The 16553-nt window shown below is 47.4% G+C and overlaps 3 protein-coding genes across 19 annotated transcripts in view; 1 reads left to right on the top strand and 2 right to left on the bottom strand.

Annotated features, from left to right (window-relative positions):
• Positions 1-1440, bottom strand: part of TTLL5 (tubulin tyrosine ligase like 5) — a 284938-nt gene extending 283498 nt beyond the window's left edge. For all 13 annotated transcript variants that reach the window (XR_006203962.1, XM_042943838.1, XM_042943847.1 and 10 more), the window contains exon 1: positions 1158-1440. The gene's annotated coding sequence lies outside the window, so the exon portion shown is untranslated. The remainder of the gene's footprint in view (positions 1-1157) is intronic.
• Positions 1441-1579: 139 nt separating this feature from the next.
• On the top strand, positions 1580-11340 carry ERG28 (ergosterol biosynthesis 28 homolog). 5 transcript variants are annotated; one of them, XM_042943857.1, is made up of 7 exons: positions 1580-1798; positions 3700-3827; positions 4587-4750; positions 7323-7417; positions 9850-9993; positions 10347-10465; positions 10594-11340. In XM_042943857.1, exons 3-7 carry the CDS (start codon positions 4618-4620, stop codon positions 11036-11038), a joined length of 936 nt encoding a protein of 311 aa, XP_042799791.1. In that variant the 5' UTR covers positions 1580-1798; positions 3700-3827; positions 4587-4617; the 3' UTR covers positions 11039-11340. The 5 variants fall into 5 exon arrangements, with proteins under 5 accessions (XP_042799791.1, XP_042799789.1, XP_042799790.1 ...); XM_042943855.1 differs by having other exon boundaries at positions 3691-3827; XM_042943856.1 differs by lacking the exon at positions 3700-3827.
• Positions 11341-14086: 2746 nt separating this feature from the next.
• FLVCR2 (FLVCR heme transporter 2) overlaps positions 14087-16553 on the bottom strand; it is a 55331-nt gene continuing 52864 nt past the window's right edge. The window contains exon 10 of the mRNA XM_042943836.1: positions 14087-15404. Coding sequence (XP_042799770.1) covers positions 15324-15404 — 81 coding nt within the window. The 3' untranslated portion in view covers positions 14087-15323. The remainder of the gene's footprint in view (positions 15405-16553) is intronic.

Genomic DNA, 16553 nt, shown 5'->3' with positions numbered 1-16553 from the left:
TCTGTGCATTTAGAGAGCTGCTATTAAAAAATAATAATAAAATAAAATAAAGAGCTCTTATTAAGTTTGAGCTTCTCATTTTTCTTTTACATACTAAATCTAATAAGACTTAGCTCTTAGAAAAGTCTGAAATAGGTAGTCGATTGCCTAAAACAGACTCCTTGCTTAGAAAAACCTGTCTGGGTTAAAAATAAAAACTCAAGATTTACGATCCTTGAAATTATTTCTTTAGACTCTATGACAAGCACACAGGTAAAATGCCCTCATGTTTCCACTAAAACAAACTCAACCACTAAACTAAAAGATTAATATATTCTCCTGAATCAAGGTCATAAATAGCTGGGAGAAAAAAACAAAAACAAAAACACTGTCCTTTCAAACACTCAAAAATTATTCTCCCTTACTAAAAATCACAAACTATGATCTGAATCTCGAAAAGGCATTAAAATTAGGATATTTCTAACTTAAAATATGTTTTCATAGTAAAAAGTACGTTTGTTGGGTGTTTAGGGCTGAAATGGAAATTACAGATATAGAAAATGAAAATGTTTAAATGACCATAACCCTATCACTCAGAGATAATCATCTGATGTCGATCTTTGCAAATCTTATTTTTCTATGCATTCATATACACATATAAGATCGTAAACAGGACAAAAAACCGTGGATCCCGATAATGATCCCTACAGATCTTCAGCGGAATGGGCACGATCTAATAACTTCAAAGGCGTTCTTCGGGGGATTCCCAACGGGATTTCCCGATCTTTCCCAAAATGTTGGGAAGTCCTTTAAATTAAAACGAAACAAACAAGACCTCCAAGCGAGGAACGGATGCCAAACCTGTCGCAGGCTGCCAGCAGAGTAGAGAGAGACACGGAGATCGGAAGAAGATTAAGGACAACTCGCTCAAGAAGCGTCCTCGCCCTAAAGGGATCAGCCCCTCAGCCCCACCCCCGGTTCACCCCAATCCCAGGTAGGTCCTCAGATGCTCCCCACGGAAAGGACAGGGGCGACTCCGCCGCAGCGATTCAGCCTAGCGCGCCCGGAAGCCAACAGCTGCTCCCAGACTTCAAGAGGGAAGTGCAGCAGCTGGCGCCCGCCCAGTCCCGGGAGCTCACCTCCCTCCGGTAGGGAAGCGCCCCGGCGCAGGCGTTTACCTGTCTCATCTTCCCATGGCTCGGAGCCGGCGGGCGGGGACCGCGCTCTGCGCCTACCACCCTCTCCTCCTTCCCCAGGCGGGCTCACGGCCGCCGCCGACGGCTGCTTCCCCCGTTACTACAACAACCAACAAGCAACCGCCCGCTGGGAGCCACTGCGCAGGCGCCCGCCACCCCGCGCTGAAAACGCTCGACTTCGGGCGCGAAGGAATTTCGTCACCGCGGCGCAGCGCGGGCGCAGAGCTTTGCCCTCAACAGAAGTCTTGAGTTGTTTTTTCCGCTCTTTTCCCCTCCACTACTAAGGGGTTGACTCCAGCCGCGAAGTTCTTCCGCCACGCTCAAGAAGAGGGCTCACTGCGTGAGCAGCGGTACAGAGGGGCGGGGGCGGGAGGGGAGGTGCCTTGAGAAGCGGCACCCGCTGATTGGCAGTAAAGGGGTTCACGCCCCATCTCCTGCTCGAGCAAAGCAGGAGCAGCCAATCAGAGCGAAGACTGACGGAAACGACCCAATCCTGGAGCCGGGCTGTGGGCGGGGGCGAGGACAAATGGCTCAGGTGGACTCCTCGCTGGAGCTGTTTTGGATCTTTGCTGCTGCTGCTCTTCCTGCTGCCGCCGCTGCTCAGCTGGGGTTCCGGTCACCAGGTAGGCGCAACATGGGGAGAAAAGAGAGGGAGGCATTTTTGTGCCATCTGATTGAGAGGATCCGGAGAGTCTGGAAAAATGGAGGTGGGGTGGAAGGAAGATCCCTGGGAGGCAACCTTCTGGGGGACAAGGGGTTCGAGAGACCTTGAGAAGGAGGAGCTAGGACTATGAAGAGGAAGGCATGGTAGGTTCAGGAAACCAATGAAGGAATGAGCAGGCACTATGAGCCTAGCCCAGGGCAAGGACCCTTCACTTTCTCATGTAATTCTCACAATAACCCTTGCGATAGGTGTTTTTTAAGCTCCATTTTGCAGATTTCTCACCCAGGGTCACACAGGTGCTGAATGATCGGGGCAGGATAGGAACCTCTCTCTCTCTCTCCTGACTAGTTTTAACACCACACCTTTGCCGGGCCGGGCCAGGAGAAAATTTGAGAATAGATGCTGGATGCTTTAGGAGGCCCTAAAGCTTTAGGGAATTTGGGGGAGAGGGATGGGTGGAGCAGTTCGGAAGAGTGCTGAGGTTCTGCGCTCATCAGGTATCGTGGGGATTTCTAAGAGCTTCCGTGAGATGGGCAGAAGTTCTCTCAAAGATGGGGCCTTCCATCAGGCTTTTCTGACCCTGGGAGGTGAAAGCGCGAGTCTCCTACTGAGGAATGGTGAGAAAATAAGGAGGCGGGGGGGGGGGGGGGGGGGGCGGGGGCGGGGGGAGGGTGATATCTTGAAAGATGAGGGAATCTTGGCCCATGCTGTGACGCCTGTGATCTCCAGTAAAGCTCTATTCTCTCTGGACTTCAACTAGGTCCACTGTTGTGATCTACCATTCCCTGAGGGATTTGTGCTTCCTCCTCTAGAGCTTTTCTTTTCTTTTCTTTTCTTTTTTTCTTTTCTTTTCTTTTCAGTGCTTCACACTGTCAGGCCATTGCTGACTTTAATATCTATTTCAACTGTGTAGCCTAAGACACTGAAACTTCTGCCAGAGTGACCAAAAAAAGCCTGATAGTTTATCACCACTTCAGGCCCAAGGAGTTAACCTGACAAAAGATAAACTGTGGGGAAAGCAAAAAAGCAGCCAAAAACAAAACAAAACCACAGTGAAGATGAGAAGTAGTTCTATTACTAAATTCTTAACGGGAGTTTTATTTAAACCAAGTAGATTGAAATCATTGCTCCTCAAGGGTTCATTTTTTTTTAAACAAAAAGTATACCATGTGAGGACTTTGTATACAGCTTCGAGACAGAAGTGGATATAGTGTGTTTGTCTCCCTTAAAAATGGAAATTTCGGGGCGCCTGGGTGGCGCAGTCGGTTAAGCGTCCGACTTCAGCCAGGTCACGATCTCGCGGTCCGTGAGTTCGAGCCCCGCGTCGGGCTCTGGGCTGATGGCTCGGAGCCTGGAGCCTGTTTCCGATTCTGTGTCTCCCTCTCTCTCTGCCCCTCCCCCGTTCATGCTCTGTCTCTCTCTGTCCCAAAAATAAATTAAAAACGTTGAAAAAAAAAATTTAAAAATGGAAATTTCATTAAAAAAAAAAAAACTTCATCAAACTATTCTCAGGGAGGCAGTATTGCAGTGTGAGTCCAACAGATCATGGTTTGTATCTCCACTCTGCCATATGTTAGCTGTGTAACCAAGCAAATCCCTTAATGTCTCTGTGCCAGCCCTCATCTGTAAAATGGAAATAGGAATAGTCCCTACCCACCTTGTTTAAGGATTGATTAAATGAGATAATGTATGTTAGGTGTTTGGCAAAGTGCACGGCCTATCCAAGTGCCCAATAACTGTTAGCTGTTACTCTTTCTCTTACAACCCAACACCAACATTGCTGTTTCGTTCTCTGTGTAATTTTCCTGCTAGTTCTCGAGTCACGGCAGCTTATTTATTTTTAACTTTTAGATCATTTAGCTTATGGAGCCCGATGTACCTGAGAACCAGAGTGGAAAAAAATCTGAGAGTGTAAATATTGCCCGTACTCCACAGGTTCCACGCTAATATATAAGGCTTGGAAGGATCTGTCATCAATAGCCCGGCAGGTAACCATTGGTAGATTTACAGTCACCTTTGAGCCACTTACCTTAAAAAGAATGACATAAAAAAACTAGGCTAGGAGTAAAGATAGCAAAAGACTGATTCCAACCAAGAGAAAAGGCTAACATTGTGGAGAAGTTGCTTAGACAAAAATAAGTACTGTGTCACTTATTGCAAAGTATACTGTTGATTCACCACTATTAGTCTAACTAAATATTGAGACCGGTTTCTATAAGTCTTACTCAGAAGTCCATTTTATCACTGGGCATATGGGTGGCTCAGTTGGCTAAGCATCCGACTCTTGATTTCCACTCAGGTCATGATCTCACGGTGTGTGAGATCAAGCCCCAAGTTCATGAGATTCTCTCTCTCTCTCCCTCCCTCTCTAAATAAATAAACTTTAAAGAAAAAAGAGACCATTTTATTAATTTATAGTAAAATTTGTACACCTCCTTTTCATCCGTTCCTTCCCCCCCCCCTTTTTTTTTTTTGGCTAGGTTTACCATTTCCAGCCCCAGGCATTATTTAGCCTTTTTCACTCTAGGTAAAGGTTAGCACCCTTTGGTTTTGGGTGAAGTAACAATAATATGTCAAGATAACTGAGGGTAGATGAGCCTCAGAGACTTAGAAAGCAGTTCACAAAGTGATTGCCCAGATAAACTTAGTACAGCCTTCATGAGTGGGATACAGGTTAACTACACAAGTCAGAGAGCTCATAGTTGAAGTAGACTAATTGTCTCACGTTTTTTGCCTTTGTTTCCAAGGCAAAGAGCCCTCTCGGGTTGGCCGGAAGTCATGAGCCGTTTCTTGAACGTGTTACGAAGCTGGCTGGTGATGGTGTCCATCATAGCCATGGGAAACACACTGCAGAGCTTCCGAGACCACACCTTTCTCTATGAAAAGCTCTACACCGGCAAGCCAGACCTCGGTAAGAAGTCAGAGAATTGCCTCCTTTGCGGGAGCTGCCTAAATTGTGGTTCCTAGGCCAGGCCGTCCATGAGAACCACCTAGGAAATTTAAAAACGAACAAACAGCACAGCTGCCTGTTTTCTTCTCCAAACTTATTTCCTGAAACTTTCGCCCCACTCCTGAATGGGACCCAAGGGTGTAGTTTTTCCTAACTTTCCAGGTGATTCTGATGCTGGCTAACCTAACCTTTGGCAGCCAGTGGAACAATAGACTTTGTGGATAGCACTTGGCCCTCTTCCCCCCAAGCTTGTCTGAATACCTTTTCATTCATTTTATACTGCCCTATACGTTTTACAGGCAATACAAAAAGTATTACAAGGGCAAGTGAGGAAATCGAATTATTTGGTGACTCTGGGATTCCCCACTAGAAAGCTATAAAGAAGCTTTTCATATTATCTCAGCCCTCTTCAGAAACTAGGTTGTGCCCCAAATGGTTTATATTCTGTGTTGCAAATGGGAAGTTATAAAACCAAAGTCTTCCCAAACCGTGACGAGCCCCTGAGATGATACCCGACATTCCTCTGAGCTGGTCTCCCAAAGTGAAGCTTAGAAGGCCCCTGGTGGCCTGTCCCAGCTTCCTGAGCCTCTCTGCTGAGACCATTTTCACATTTCAGCTTGCGCTTCCTTGCACCGATGTGTGGGGTAGTGGTGTTTGAGCTGCAGGATCATTTCACGCAGCTGACAATTCTGTGTCACATTTATAGCTAACCCAGATTTGGGCCCTGACCTAGCTCATTTTTCTGCAACGTCTCCACATAAAGTGAATCTAAGTAGGCTAAGGCTCATTTTGAACAAAACTCAAGTACAGTAGGAGTAAAGAACCTGGAAGAGTGGGTGGGACAGTTCACTTTTTCACCCTCAAACACTGCCTTCTGATGACTGTAGATGCACAGGATTGCAGAAATTACCTGGTCTGGTCCTTTTTTTTTTTTTTGAGAGAGAGAGCACGTACAAGTGAGGGAGAGGGAGGGAAAGAATGTTAAGCAGCTCCACACTCAGCACAGAGCCCGACGTGGGACCGTGAGATCATGACCTGAGCCGAAATCAAGAGTCAGACACTTAACCAGCTGAGTCACCCAGGCACCCTTGGTCTGACCCTTTAAGTTTAAATTGAGAGAGAAAAGTCCAGGGGTCATGTGATTCACTCAAGGGCATATAGCTGTGCAAAAGAACTGTGGGTGGGTAGGTGGGTGTCTTATCTCCAGCCCAGAAGCAGAGACTGTCTTCCCCCCCTCCTAATCTGGGGGCTGTCATGGTACTCTGCTGATAACCACAGTATTCTGGAGCATCCCGTAGAATGTCACTTGGGGCCTAGTGTGGTTAGGGCTGGTGAGATACTCCACTTTTGTATCTCACTAACTAGAGATATTTCCTCAATCTTTTCATCAGAAAAGCTATCAAACTTGTTTATAAAAATTACAGCTTTCCAGGGCCGCCCACTAGATATTTGGCATATGGGATTTTTTTCCCACCTTACTACCACGTAAAGGCCTTCAGGGTTATGAAATTGGTATCACTGTCTGGTTTTCCAAAGGATGGAAAATCCTTAAAGCCCAAATAAACATTAGCAGACCTTTCAGTTATCAGTCTTGTCCCTTACAATTTCTCTTGCTCAGTAGACCAGCAAAGGAAAACTTTCACTGTTGTGGCATTCCTGGCCACAGGATGCCTTAGATAAATGGCTGTACATTGCAGTCAACCCAGAGAGAGATTTTTAGAAAATACTTCATGCCCAGGGCCTGCCTTCAGAGAATATGATTTAATTGGTCTCATTCCCAGGTCTTGAGAAATGGATAAAGCTTCTGTAGTTGACTCTAATAAACACCCAGGGTCAAGAACAGCTGCTATGGAGGACTATGATCAATACTTTCAGGACAAGATACTTAGTACAGCGGTATCAGAACAAAGCCACCAAGAGCAGGGTGGCCGCAGCAAACACCAAACAAGCAGTGTTTTGTTCCAGTACAAAGTGCACAGGAAAGCAGCTCGGTTTGGCCTTTGTTCAAATAATACAGATCTGGATCCAAGAGAAGACTTCGTCTCTTCAAAACCAGACTGAGCATCTAGATAAGCCCCCGGATTTCTGAGTCCTCTCCTGCCTCAGCCTTGAAAGCTTACACCGCCTAGACATCTTGTATTGACAGACCACTATGTGCAACATTCCCCCAAACGTGCGCTGACCCACGCTTGCTGGACTTCACCAGCACCTGAGTGGCTTCCAGGGCAGAGGCATAAACGTCTGCATTCAGGAGTTATTGCCTAAGTGGGCCCTTCGTTGGGTTTCTCCTCTTGAAATTCCCCCACCCAACTGTAGACATGTTGGGTCTAAGAGGAGCTAAGCCGTTCTCATTCTGGAATTCCTTCCATTCCTTCTAGTTCCCATGTGTAGCACCAGAGCCTCCCCTCTGCCCAGCCAAAGAGAGTTCAGGCTTAGCAGCCTGCCTCCCATGAACCACCAGTGAGGTGAGAGGAGTTTGGAGGGAACCTCACCCCTGACTCTCTCAACACTCTTGCTTTTTCCTACCATACAGTGAATGGCCTCCAAGCTCGGACCTTTGGGATCTGGACCCTACTCTCATCAGTGATTCGCTGCCTCTGTGCCATCGACATCCACAACAAGACGTATGTAAGGGAAGAAAGAGCTTAAGCATCCCTTGTTGGAAATCAGGTGCCAGGCATATCCAGTGTGCCCCTCCCCTTGGAGACCTGCTGATGTTCATACATTAGCCTAGAACATGGATAATAAAATGTTAATGGGTTCTATTCTTTCCAAGCCAAAAAAACATAATAGGCCTAACAGGTCTTTGAAGTTTGAAAATTCTTTGGAAGTCGGTAGCAACTGGCTATTACCATTGATCCAGTGGCCTGCAGCACATCCCTCCACTCCTTTACTAAAGAATCAGCCTTTCTCTGCTCCAGAAGTAGAGTAGTGTGCTCTTTTTAGAGCAGCCACCCACATATACCTTATTCTCACATTCCTCAAGAAGTAGGAATGACCAAAAATCACAATCCATGCGAAAAGGAACCCACAAGTAAACTGCTGTGCGCCTATGCAGAGTCCACATGTGAGGGTGAAAGAGAGCCCAGGACTCCTAACATTCTGCCTCTAGGGTCGTCACACTGCCTCGGACCATTTGCAGAGGGCCATAGCCTCCTGTCTACATAATGCTGTAACCGGTGCTGACCACTGGAGGGGGCTCGAGCTTCCTTTCCAACCATCCTCACCACAACCAAAGTGGAAAGTTTGCTCCAGTCAGTGGCTAAGGCCACCAAAATACCAACCTCACACTAAAATGTTTTTCTGTCATATTCAAGCTCTCAGCATTTGGGAAAAGAGGAGGTGATGATATTTACCGAACATCTCTGATTAATGCCAGGAGCTTTTATCCACATGACCTTGATTAAGTCTCCTAGCAGCCCTGGGAGATAATGAATGGTTTTCATTCCTGATTTTGCAGATCTACATATTAGAGACCCAATTAATTTGAACTGAGGAAGGCCAACTCAAGTGGGATTTGAAGCAATGCTATTAACCCTGCGATCTCTCCCAACTTTTAAAATTTTTTTTTATTTTTATTTTTTGGAACTTGAAACTATAGTTTGACTTGTTCTAGATTGACATGTATTTTTGGAAGCAGTGTGGTTTAGTGGAAACAGCCTGGGGCCCAAGAATGAAAACAAGAAAATGGGCTCTTGTCTCAGTTCTCCTGGTAACTATTTTTGTAGCTGCAAGTTCATTATACGGTTGACCCTTGAACAACATGGGGATTAGGAACAGTGGCTCCCTATAGTTGAAAATCCACATCTAACTTTTGATGCCCCCCAGAACTTAACTACTAATGGCCTACTACTGACCAGAAGCCTTACTGATAAGAAAGTCGATTAGTACATATTTTGTACATTATCTGTGTTACATATTGTGTTCTTACAATAAAATAAGCCAGAGAAAAGGTTCTTAAGAAAATCATAAGGAAGAAAAAATACAGTACTGTACTGTATTTATCTAAAAATCCACATGTAGGGGCACATGGGTCACTCGGTCAGTTAAGCATCCAACTCTTGATTTCAGCTCAGGTCAAGATCTCACAGTTCGTGAGATGAGCCCCCTACTGGACCCTGAGCTAACAGGGCAGAGCCTGCTTGGGATTCTGTCTCCCTGTCTCTGCCCTTCCCCTGCTTTCTCTCTCTGTCTCGAATTAAGTATTTAAAAATCCACATATCACATAAAAGTGGACCCTTGCTGCTCAAACCCATTTTGTTCAAGGACCAGTTCACTTTCTTCGGCATCTTGGTCTCTTTATGTATAAGATGAAACCAGTATATCTGTTGTACCTCTCAAGGTGACTGGGAGGAAGAACTGACTAATTCCTTTAAAGACCTTTATGTGATAAAGAATTGCCGATAGGTATAAGAGGTGTATCTTTCATTTGCTGTGCTTTTGGAATGAGACTTACCTCATCATCCCCCATTCCTTTCCCCTTCTTCCAACACAGGATAGCCACAAATGCCGACTTCTGTTTCTAGCCTTTTTTAGCCTGGGACGCTGGTCCATGTTCTTCTGATCTACACTGGGATTCGATTTCCTTCCTAACCAGAAGTTCAAATTCAGCACCCAAACATACGTATTTACTGACTGTATAAAAACATACACAGGAATGATAAAATTCAAATTTAACATATCAGTTCCTTCTGGGGAGGGAGGGAGGGGGGCTCGGGAAGGGGGTCCAGGTGGGATTAGGATACACAGAATGCTTTAACTGATTACCTGTAATATTTTGTTTCTTAGAAAAAGTATCTGAAGCAAAAATGTCAAAACATCCAGATTTGCTGGAGCAGGGTATTGGTTGCATACAGGTTCATTAGAATATTCTCTTATCAACAATGTTTTGTATGTTTAAAGTATTTCTTAATTTTAAATTTTTCACAGTTAAAAAAAGATATCTCCAATCCATGTGGTCAGTCGTCCTATAACCTATCTCTTTTCCACCTCTTGGTCAAAACGGAGGAAAGAGTTCTCTTCCCATGAGATTATCACTGTGTCCTCCACCATTTTCCTAGGCTAAGATACTAAATAACCAGCCCACGTTGCAAGAGCGTCTAAAAGCCTCACAGAGGTCCTTGCTGCTCATGCCCCATTCAGGCCCTTCACTCTGTGGCATCCCTCGTATACACCTGCCAGGTGGGCGTGGACTACAGAGCCAAGTGAGTAGAATATGTAAGCGTGATTGATCCGAAACTGTCTATACTGCTAGGATTGCCATAACCCAGACTCGCTTTGCTGTAGCTGGCTTCACCACCTTGCCACGACTCAGAGACCCACTCTGGATGCCTGAACCGCACTCTCAGTCTAGCAGTGGAAACCTTCCGTTTTGTCCTAGTAGAGGATAAATCGATGTGGTCGAGCAGACAGGTCTTTCTCTGGCCCAAGTCTCCTCTCCCTTTAGCCATAGTCGCCTCCCTGGGTTGGCTTCTGTGTGTGTGGAGCCAGACCTCTACTCTTCCTCTGCGCCCCACAAGCATCGCCTCTGTTCTCACGTCTGTCTGCTCCCTTGCAGGCTGTACCACATCACACTCTGGACCTTCCTCCTCGCCCTGGGCCACTTCCTCTCCGAGCTGTTTGTCTTTGGGACCGCAGCTCCCACGATTGGCGTCCTGGCACCCCTGATGGTGGCAAGTAAGCATCCGAGCACCCCAGACCTCCCGCAGGAACTGCACCCTCGGGCTGGGGCAGAGGGCAGACACACAAGGGTGTAAGAAAGTGCCGTGCCTGTGTCAGCCACGAACCTTTTCTCTGTGTTGAAGGTTTCTCGATCCTGGGTATGCTAGTTGGGCTTCGGTACCTAGAAGTAGAACCAGTATCCAGACAGAAGAAGAGAAACTGAGGCCAACGTTACCAGCTCCAAGACTCCATCCTCCACCTTTGCTGTCCCCTACCTTTATCCTCCCTCCTTTTAGTTCTTCTTTTCTGCACCATCCTGAGCCCTCTGACCCCCTGCTAGCCTTTTACGTTTGGGGTTTTTCTTTAATTATGTTTACAATACCGTATAACTTTCATACAGAAAAGTATATGATGTGTACGAACAATTTAAAGAATCATTTTAAGGTGGATACCCCATACCTTCCCCCAGACCAAGAAATTGCCAGCACCTTCGAAACCCACTGTGTGCCCTTCCTCCACCAGCAGCCTCTTCCAGGACCCTTTTCCAGCCTTCTGCTTTTTCCCTTTTATTTTCATCCCTTCATCTGACTTGCGTGGTGGGAACACGTGAACTGTGAAACTTAACAGCTGCTGCCTTGCCCAGAGCAGCAGCCTCCAAGGGCTGCTTCGGGGTTGCCCTCCCAGGTCGGGCTCCTCTCTGCTGCTGGACCCGAGACTCTGAACCATCCGAGAAATGGGCAGTTCTTCTAAGAAGGGCTCCCCTGTGAGTGAGCATGGCTCATATCCTTGTGTCTACAAGTGGATTGGGGTTGGAAGAGTCTGGGCTGTTTTTAGACCTTCTGGTCAGCTGTATTTGTGTAACGAATTTTGTAGTAAATAGAAAAACCCTGTGCTTGGATCAGTCCTTGTACTTTGACCTTCCCTAAGCCAGGAGCGCTCCTGCTCTCCTCTGAGCTGTAGCAGAGGAGAATCGCAGCATTTTGTGGATCAAATACACTATAATGAGTAGGACAGCTCAAGGACCCAGGCACACCTGGCTGCCGCTGGCACGTCTGGTCACTTGTTCATTTGTCCTGAAGTCCAGTCTGCCTCTCCTTCCCCACCTTCAAGATTCTGAGTTCACAACTGAACAGTCAGGAGGACCCTTTCTTGTTTTCTTGCTAAGGAGGAGACAGCTTCTTGAGAAAGCAGAGGCAGAAAATAGCACGGAAGGAACAGCTGCCTAACCATGGAAAGGAGAGCTTGAAACCCCAATGATAATGGGCTCGAGCAGGTAGTTGCCCTCCAAACAGAATTCTGAGGGGCTCCTCACTGGCGGGGCCCACACGCAGTGTGTAGACTGAAGAACCCATTCATTACATCAACAAAGTATTTATTGAACATTTAACTCCAGGCCAGACACTTGAGAAAGAGAAATGATGTCCCAGGCAATGTCCCTGTTCCTGTGGCCCTTGCAGTGAAGTCAAGGTAATGGACAATAAAGCAACACACAAAAACAACTTCAGACGCTAAGAACTCTAGAATACAAGGTTTTAGGGCGCTGGGTGGCTCAGTCGGTTAAGCGGCCAAGTTCAGCTCAGGTCATGATCTCACAGTCTGTGGGTTCGAGCCCCACATCGGGCTCTGTGCTGACAGCTCAGAGCCTGGAGCCTGCTTCCGATTCTGTGTTTCCCTCTCTCCCTCTGCCCCTCCCCAGCTCGCACTCCGTCTCTGTCTCTCTCAAAAATAAAATAAACGTTAAAAAAAAAATTTAGAATACAAAGTTTTATGATCAAGAAGGTAGGGGGTGCACAGTTCAGATTATCAGGAAAGGACTCCCTGAGGGGATGGGATTTGAGCTGAGCCTTGAATGCCCAGGCATTAGATGTCTTCATATAGGAGGCAGACATTTAGGGCAGAGGGAACAGCATCTGGAAGGTAGGAACCATCTTGTTGAAGGAGTAAGAACCAAGTAGAGAAGTTGGGAAGAGAAAGGTGAGCGGTCAGGGAGGCAGGGGACTTGCAAAGGCAGGATAGGAAGCTTAACGTTAAATACTTTAAGCTTAATAAATACTTAAATGCACTGGGAATTCTCTATCAGTTAAGGCTTTTTAGGTGAAAAGAACAAAACTGTCTTAAACTAGCTTAAACAATAAAGATAACATTGGCTCACAAAATTGAAAAGTTCAGTGGATTATAGGCTTCAGGAATGGTTTGATCTGACTCTGCTCTGCCCTCCTGTGTTGGTTTCATCCTCAGGCTGGCTTCCTTTATGGTGCCAAAAGTGGTTGCAGCAATACCAGGCCTCACATGCCAACACTACGTCTAGAAAAATAGCTCAGGGATACAGACTATCCCTCCCTCACCAACTACTGTTAAGGAGATAGTAAAAGCAATGATTTTGCAGAGTTTGCATGTAAGTGTAGATCCACATGGAGCCCACCTAAGAAAGTGAATTGAAAACATGCATGAGTTGGATGCGGATCCTCTGAGCATACATCCTAGAAATGTGATTCCTGATGAGCAAAGACAAGATTCCCAAAGGATCCAAAGAGACGATTTAGAGTAGTTGGAAGATATTATGAATATTCTATTTCTTTAACCGCCAGTCTTGGCTCCCTTCCGAGATGATTTAAAGTAGAATCCGTAATGTCTCTCCAGCTCAGAACTGCTAACAGATAATGGTCCCAGAATGCCACAGACACAGTGCAATTTCCAGGAAAGAAATGCACAGAAAGCAGATAGCAGCATGTCCAGATCACAGTATGGGGTGAACGCACCTGGGAAGGGAGAAGTGGCAGTTGGCCGGACAGATCAGAAGAGAAGTGGCAGCACCACAGCAGATGCCAAAAGCGTGGACTCTGGCCAGGGCAGGATGGTACAGTCCTAGAACAAATACTTCGGCCACGCTTTGAGGCAGAGCCAGAAACCACAGTGGGCTATCAGCGGTTACCCCGAGTGGACCGTCTGCAAATACACACAGCACAGAAGGCGGTCAGGGTCACGTGCTGGGCGCCGAGTTGCCAGGCACCACGTAGGCCAACGTTCACTTTTACTGCCTTGTCTTTAAAAAGTAACCCACTGGGATGGTAACATCTGCGTAAACAGAGGACCCACCTCCGCAGAAGGCCACAGGAGCTGCTCCTCTAGCCCCAGCCCCTCCCGCACCTGAAATGGGCAAGACTCTCATTCTTGTGCCAAAAGGCACCTCCGCCCCCACCTGACGACAAGGCAGACCACTCGGAGAATCTTTTATTGCCTTAAAACATCTGGCATTACAAACAGAAAATACAAATTATGTTCTTAAAATAAAGGAACAAATGGATCTGGTAAACATTCTGTTAAAAAGTTTGAAGGAGCTGAAGAGTAAGCACCTTTCTCCTTATCAAAAGTAAGACACGCTTTCTCTCCACTTCGCTTCCACCCCCAATCACTCCCCCCACCAGAAGTGTGAACTTCTTCTATTACCCGGAATGTACAGAATGTACACACACACACACACACACACACACACATACCTGGTTCCCCTCAGGCAGTGGCCCAGGCACCCCGGCACTGCTGCCAACCGACCCAGGCTGCTCCCGTTTGCCAAGGCCGGGGCAGTGGCCACATCCAAACAGCACCATGGTCATGATCACAGCTGTTCACCACGCAGGAGAAATTACTGAAATGTCTTATTTTCAGGGGACACCACCCAAGGCCATGAGTAGAGCCAGACAGCAGGCTAGGCAGGAGAGGAAGTCACCTTGGGTTGGTTTAAAGGGACTCCCTTTAAATTCACAATATCTGATTTAAAAAAAGATTACTGCTGGAAGAGGGCAGGAAGAGGGGGTGAGTGTAAGAATACTGTCCCCTCCGGAGGCAGGTGCACTTAATTCAAGCAGACTCACTTCCCATTTCAAGGGCCAGCTTTCCTTCTGCCCCTTTCCTCTCATCTCGCAGAAACAGCTGTGGATTTCTCAGCGTGGGATGAATCAAGGTTAGCTCTCAGTAAAGGTTACAGGAAGTTGGCTGGGATTTCCCTCCCTTCAGAGAAAGCAAGTGCAGAGGCTGATGGAGTTTCTCAAGGTAGTGTCCACATGAAGGCATCAGAGGTGACTGTGACCCACACGGAAGTCCCTGGGCAGAGACTCTGTAGAAAAGAACTTAGTCCCAAATCAAGCCACCACGGTCCCCAACTGCCTTCACAGGTGCCCTCACACACCTAGGCAGCTCACTCTCCCAAATGGGTTTCTTCTTCATGGCCACAGCAAAATTTCTGTCAAGTTTATTGATGTTTGGTTTGATCAGCTCTTAGGAAAGGGTTTGGAAGCAGACCCCAACCTCAGGCCAGGAGAAACGAGGCCGAGTCCTGATGGCTTCGTTCTGATGCAGTTTTTTTTCTGATGGTGCTTTTTCCCACAGAAGTCAGCAGCTGGGCTGGTGACCCCCAAATTCCCCTCATCCGGAGCAGCTGCCTCTCCTTAGGACTGGGCTTCTAAGGGTCTTAAGACACTAGAAAAAGTTAATATCCTGAATAAGCTTCCTTTCCGCGATAATTTTGCAGGCTCTTTCTTTGCAGGATGGAGGGGAAGGGGGAAGACAGGGCAGCACCGTTCTCCACCAAACTCTCCCAACACCAGCTCCCATAACCCACGAGGGGGAGGGGGCGGGAATGGAGTGTGCATTTGGTGAAAGGTGCCATCGTCCCCAACCAGACCATGCAAGCTCTTGAACGGGTTCCAGGAGGCAGAGGCACCGCCATCCAAGCCACAGATATTCCAGTCGGTTCCCTCCAAAAGCTGCTCCGGTGAAGACCTGTGTGCTGGCAGTGAATGCTGACCAAAGAGGCGGGGGCGGGGGGGGGGGGGGGGGGTGCCGTCGGTGTTCCCTGAGTCGCCACCACCTTCTTCTCTCAGAAGTGCTCCTCAGACACAATGGTGGGTACTTTGTTGGCATTGCTCTCCTCCTCCTCCTCCCCCTCCTCCTGGAGTTTCTGCAAGGCAAAACAAGCAGGCAACCCTGTGGGTGAAGAGGGGCAAGACTCCACCTGGGCCGGAACGACTGCCTGTTAGTGACCATAATCAGTGGCAAAGTGGGAAAACCAAGAGCCAGAGGCCCCTCGGCGGCCCCAAGAGTAAACAAAGGGAAGAAAAGCAACCAGTCCTTGCCAGTGTGCCCTTTAAACACACACACCATCACAGCATCCTCAAAGAAAAAAGCCAAGAAAGCCATCTCTGATGCCACAGCGACCACAAACCATCCTGTTCCAAGTGCCATTCCAGGCTCCCTCTCAGGAATGAAATGGCAGAGCCTGCTCTCCCTCCCCATTCTGACAGCCTAAAACTCATCTGGACTGGCCACCAAGGAGCTATCCAAAGTGCCGGGTCTGCAACTCCCACGGAATTTCTGACTACCTTCCTTTGGAGGCAGCCCCCAGGACGAGGAGTATTAGGATAATGTGCAGGGAATGGATGCATCGAAGAGAATCTGTATAAAGGCAGGATGCATATAAACTCACTGGCTAAAAATATCTCTTATACCCTTTATACCTAGAGAAGAAGACTTGGGGTCAGTGCGGCTTTGACTTTCTCAGGGAAAGGATGTGAGGTGGGGTTGGAACTAAGTATGGCCTGGAAGTCATCCTGTGGGGTCCCTAAGTCCATGCGGTGCCTTGCTTCTTACCTCGAGTGTGCATCCAGTTAGTGAGAAGACCTTGGCACAGGCCCAGCCCTGCCCCCACCACCATTCAAGAGCCAGAGGAACATCTACAGGCCCAGCTAGAGTCCAGTGCCAATTGGACAAATGGTGCTTCTCCCCCAGGGACTGTCTCAAGGCTAACGTACGTCAACAGCTGTAGAAACCCAACCTCCCCATTCTCACTCTTGCTAATTTTTTGGCCCCAGGTCAACCTCAGCCATGAGTAGCCTTCTTCAGGCAACCAGCAGCCTGCTTAAGTCAACCAGGCAGCCTCTCTCCTCTCGCGGACACACACGTGTGTGCCCACACATGCCTGCCCTCTCCAAAGCTGGCACTTTGAAATCACAACCAGAAACCCAGCTTAGTGGGGACAGAAGTACAGCCACCGTCTCTTGGCTGAGAACTACCAACTGGAAGAAAAATGGAAACCCAAACCAAGATTTTC

Source organism: Panthera leo, chromosome B3 (genome assembly GCF_018350215.1).
Source record: "Panthera leo isolate Ple1 chromosome B3, P.leo_Ple1_pat1.1, whole genome shotgun sequence".
NCBI lineage: Eukaryota > Metazoa > Chordata > Mammalia > Carnivora > Felidae > Panthera > Panthera leo.
This window is presented reverse-complemented; position numbering and strand designations above follow the sequence as displayed.

Bases quoted from the DNA above. Each gene is read 5' to 3' on its own strand.
- ERG28 (XM_042943856.1), top strand. From the start codon at position 4,618: ATGAGCCGTTTCTTGAACGTGTTACGAAGCTGGCTGGTGATGGTGTCC. The intron at 7,418-9,849 runs GTAAGGGAAGAA...CCATTTTCCTAG, and splicing joins ACATCCACAACAAGACGTAT to GCTAAGATACTAAATAACCA. The intron at 10,466-10,593 runs GTAAGCATCCGA...TCTGTGTTGAAG, and splicing joins GGCACCCCTGATGGTGGCAA to GTTTCTCGATCCTGGGTATG.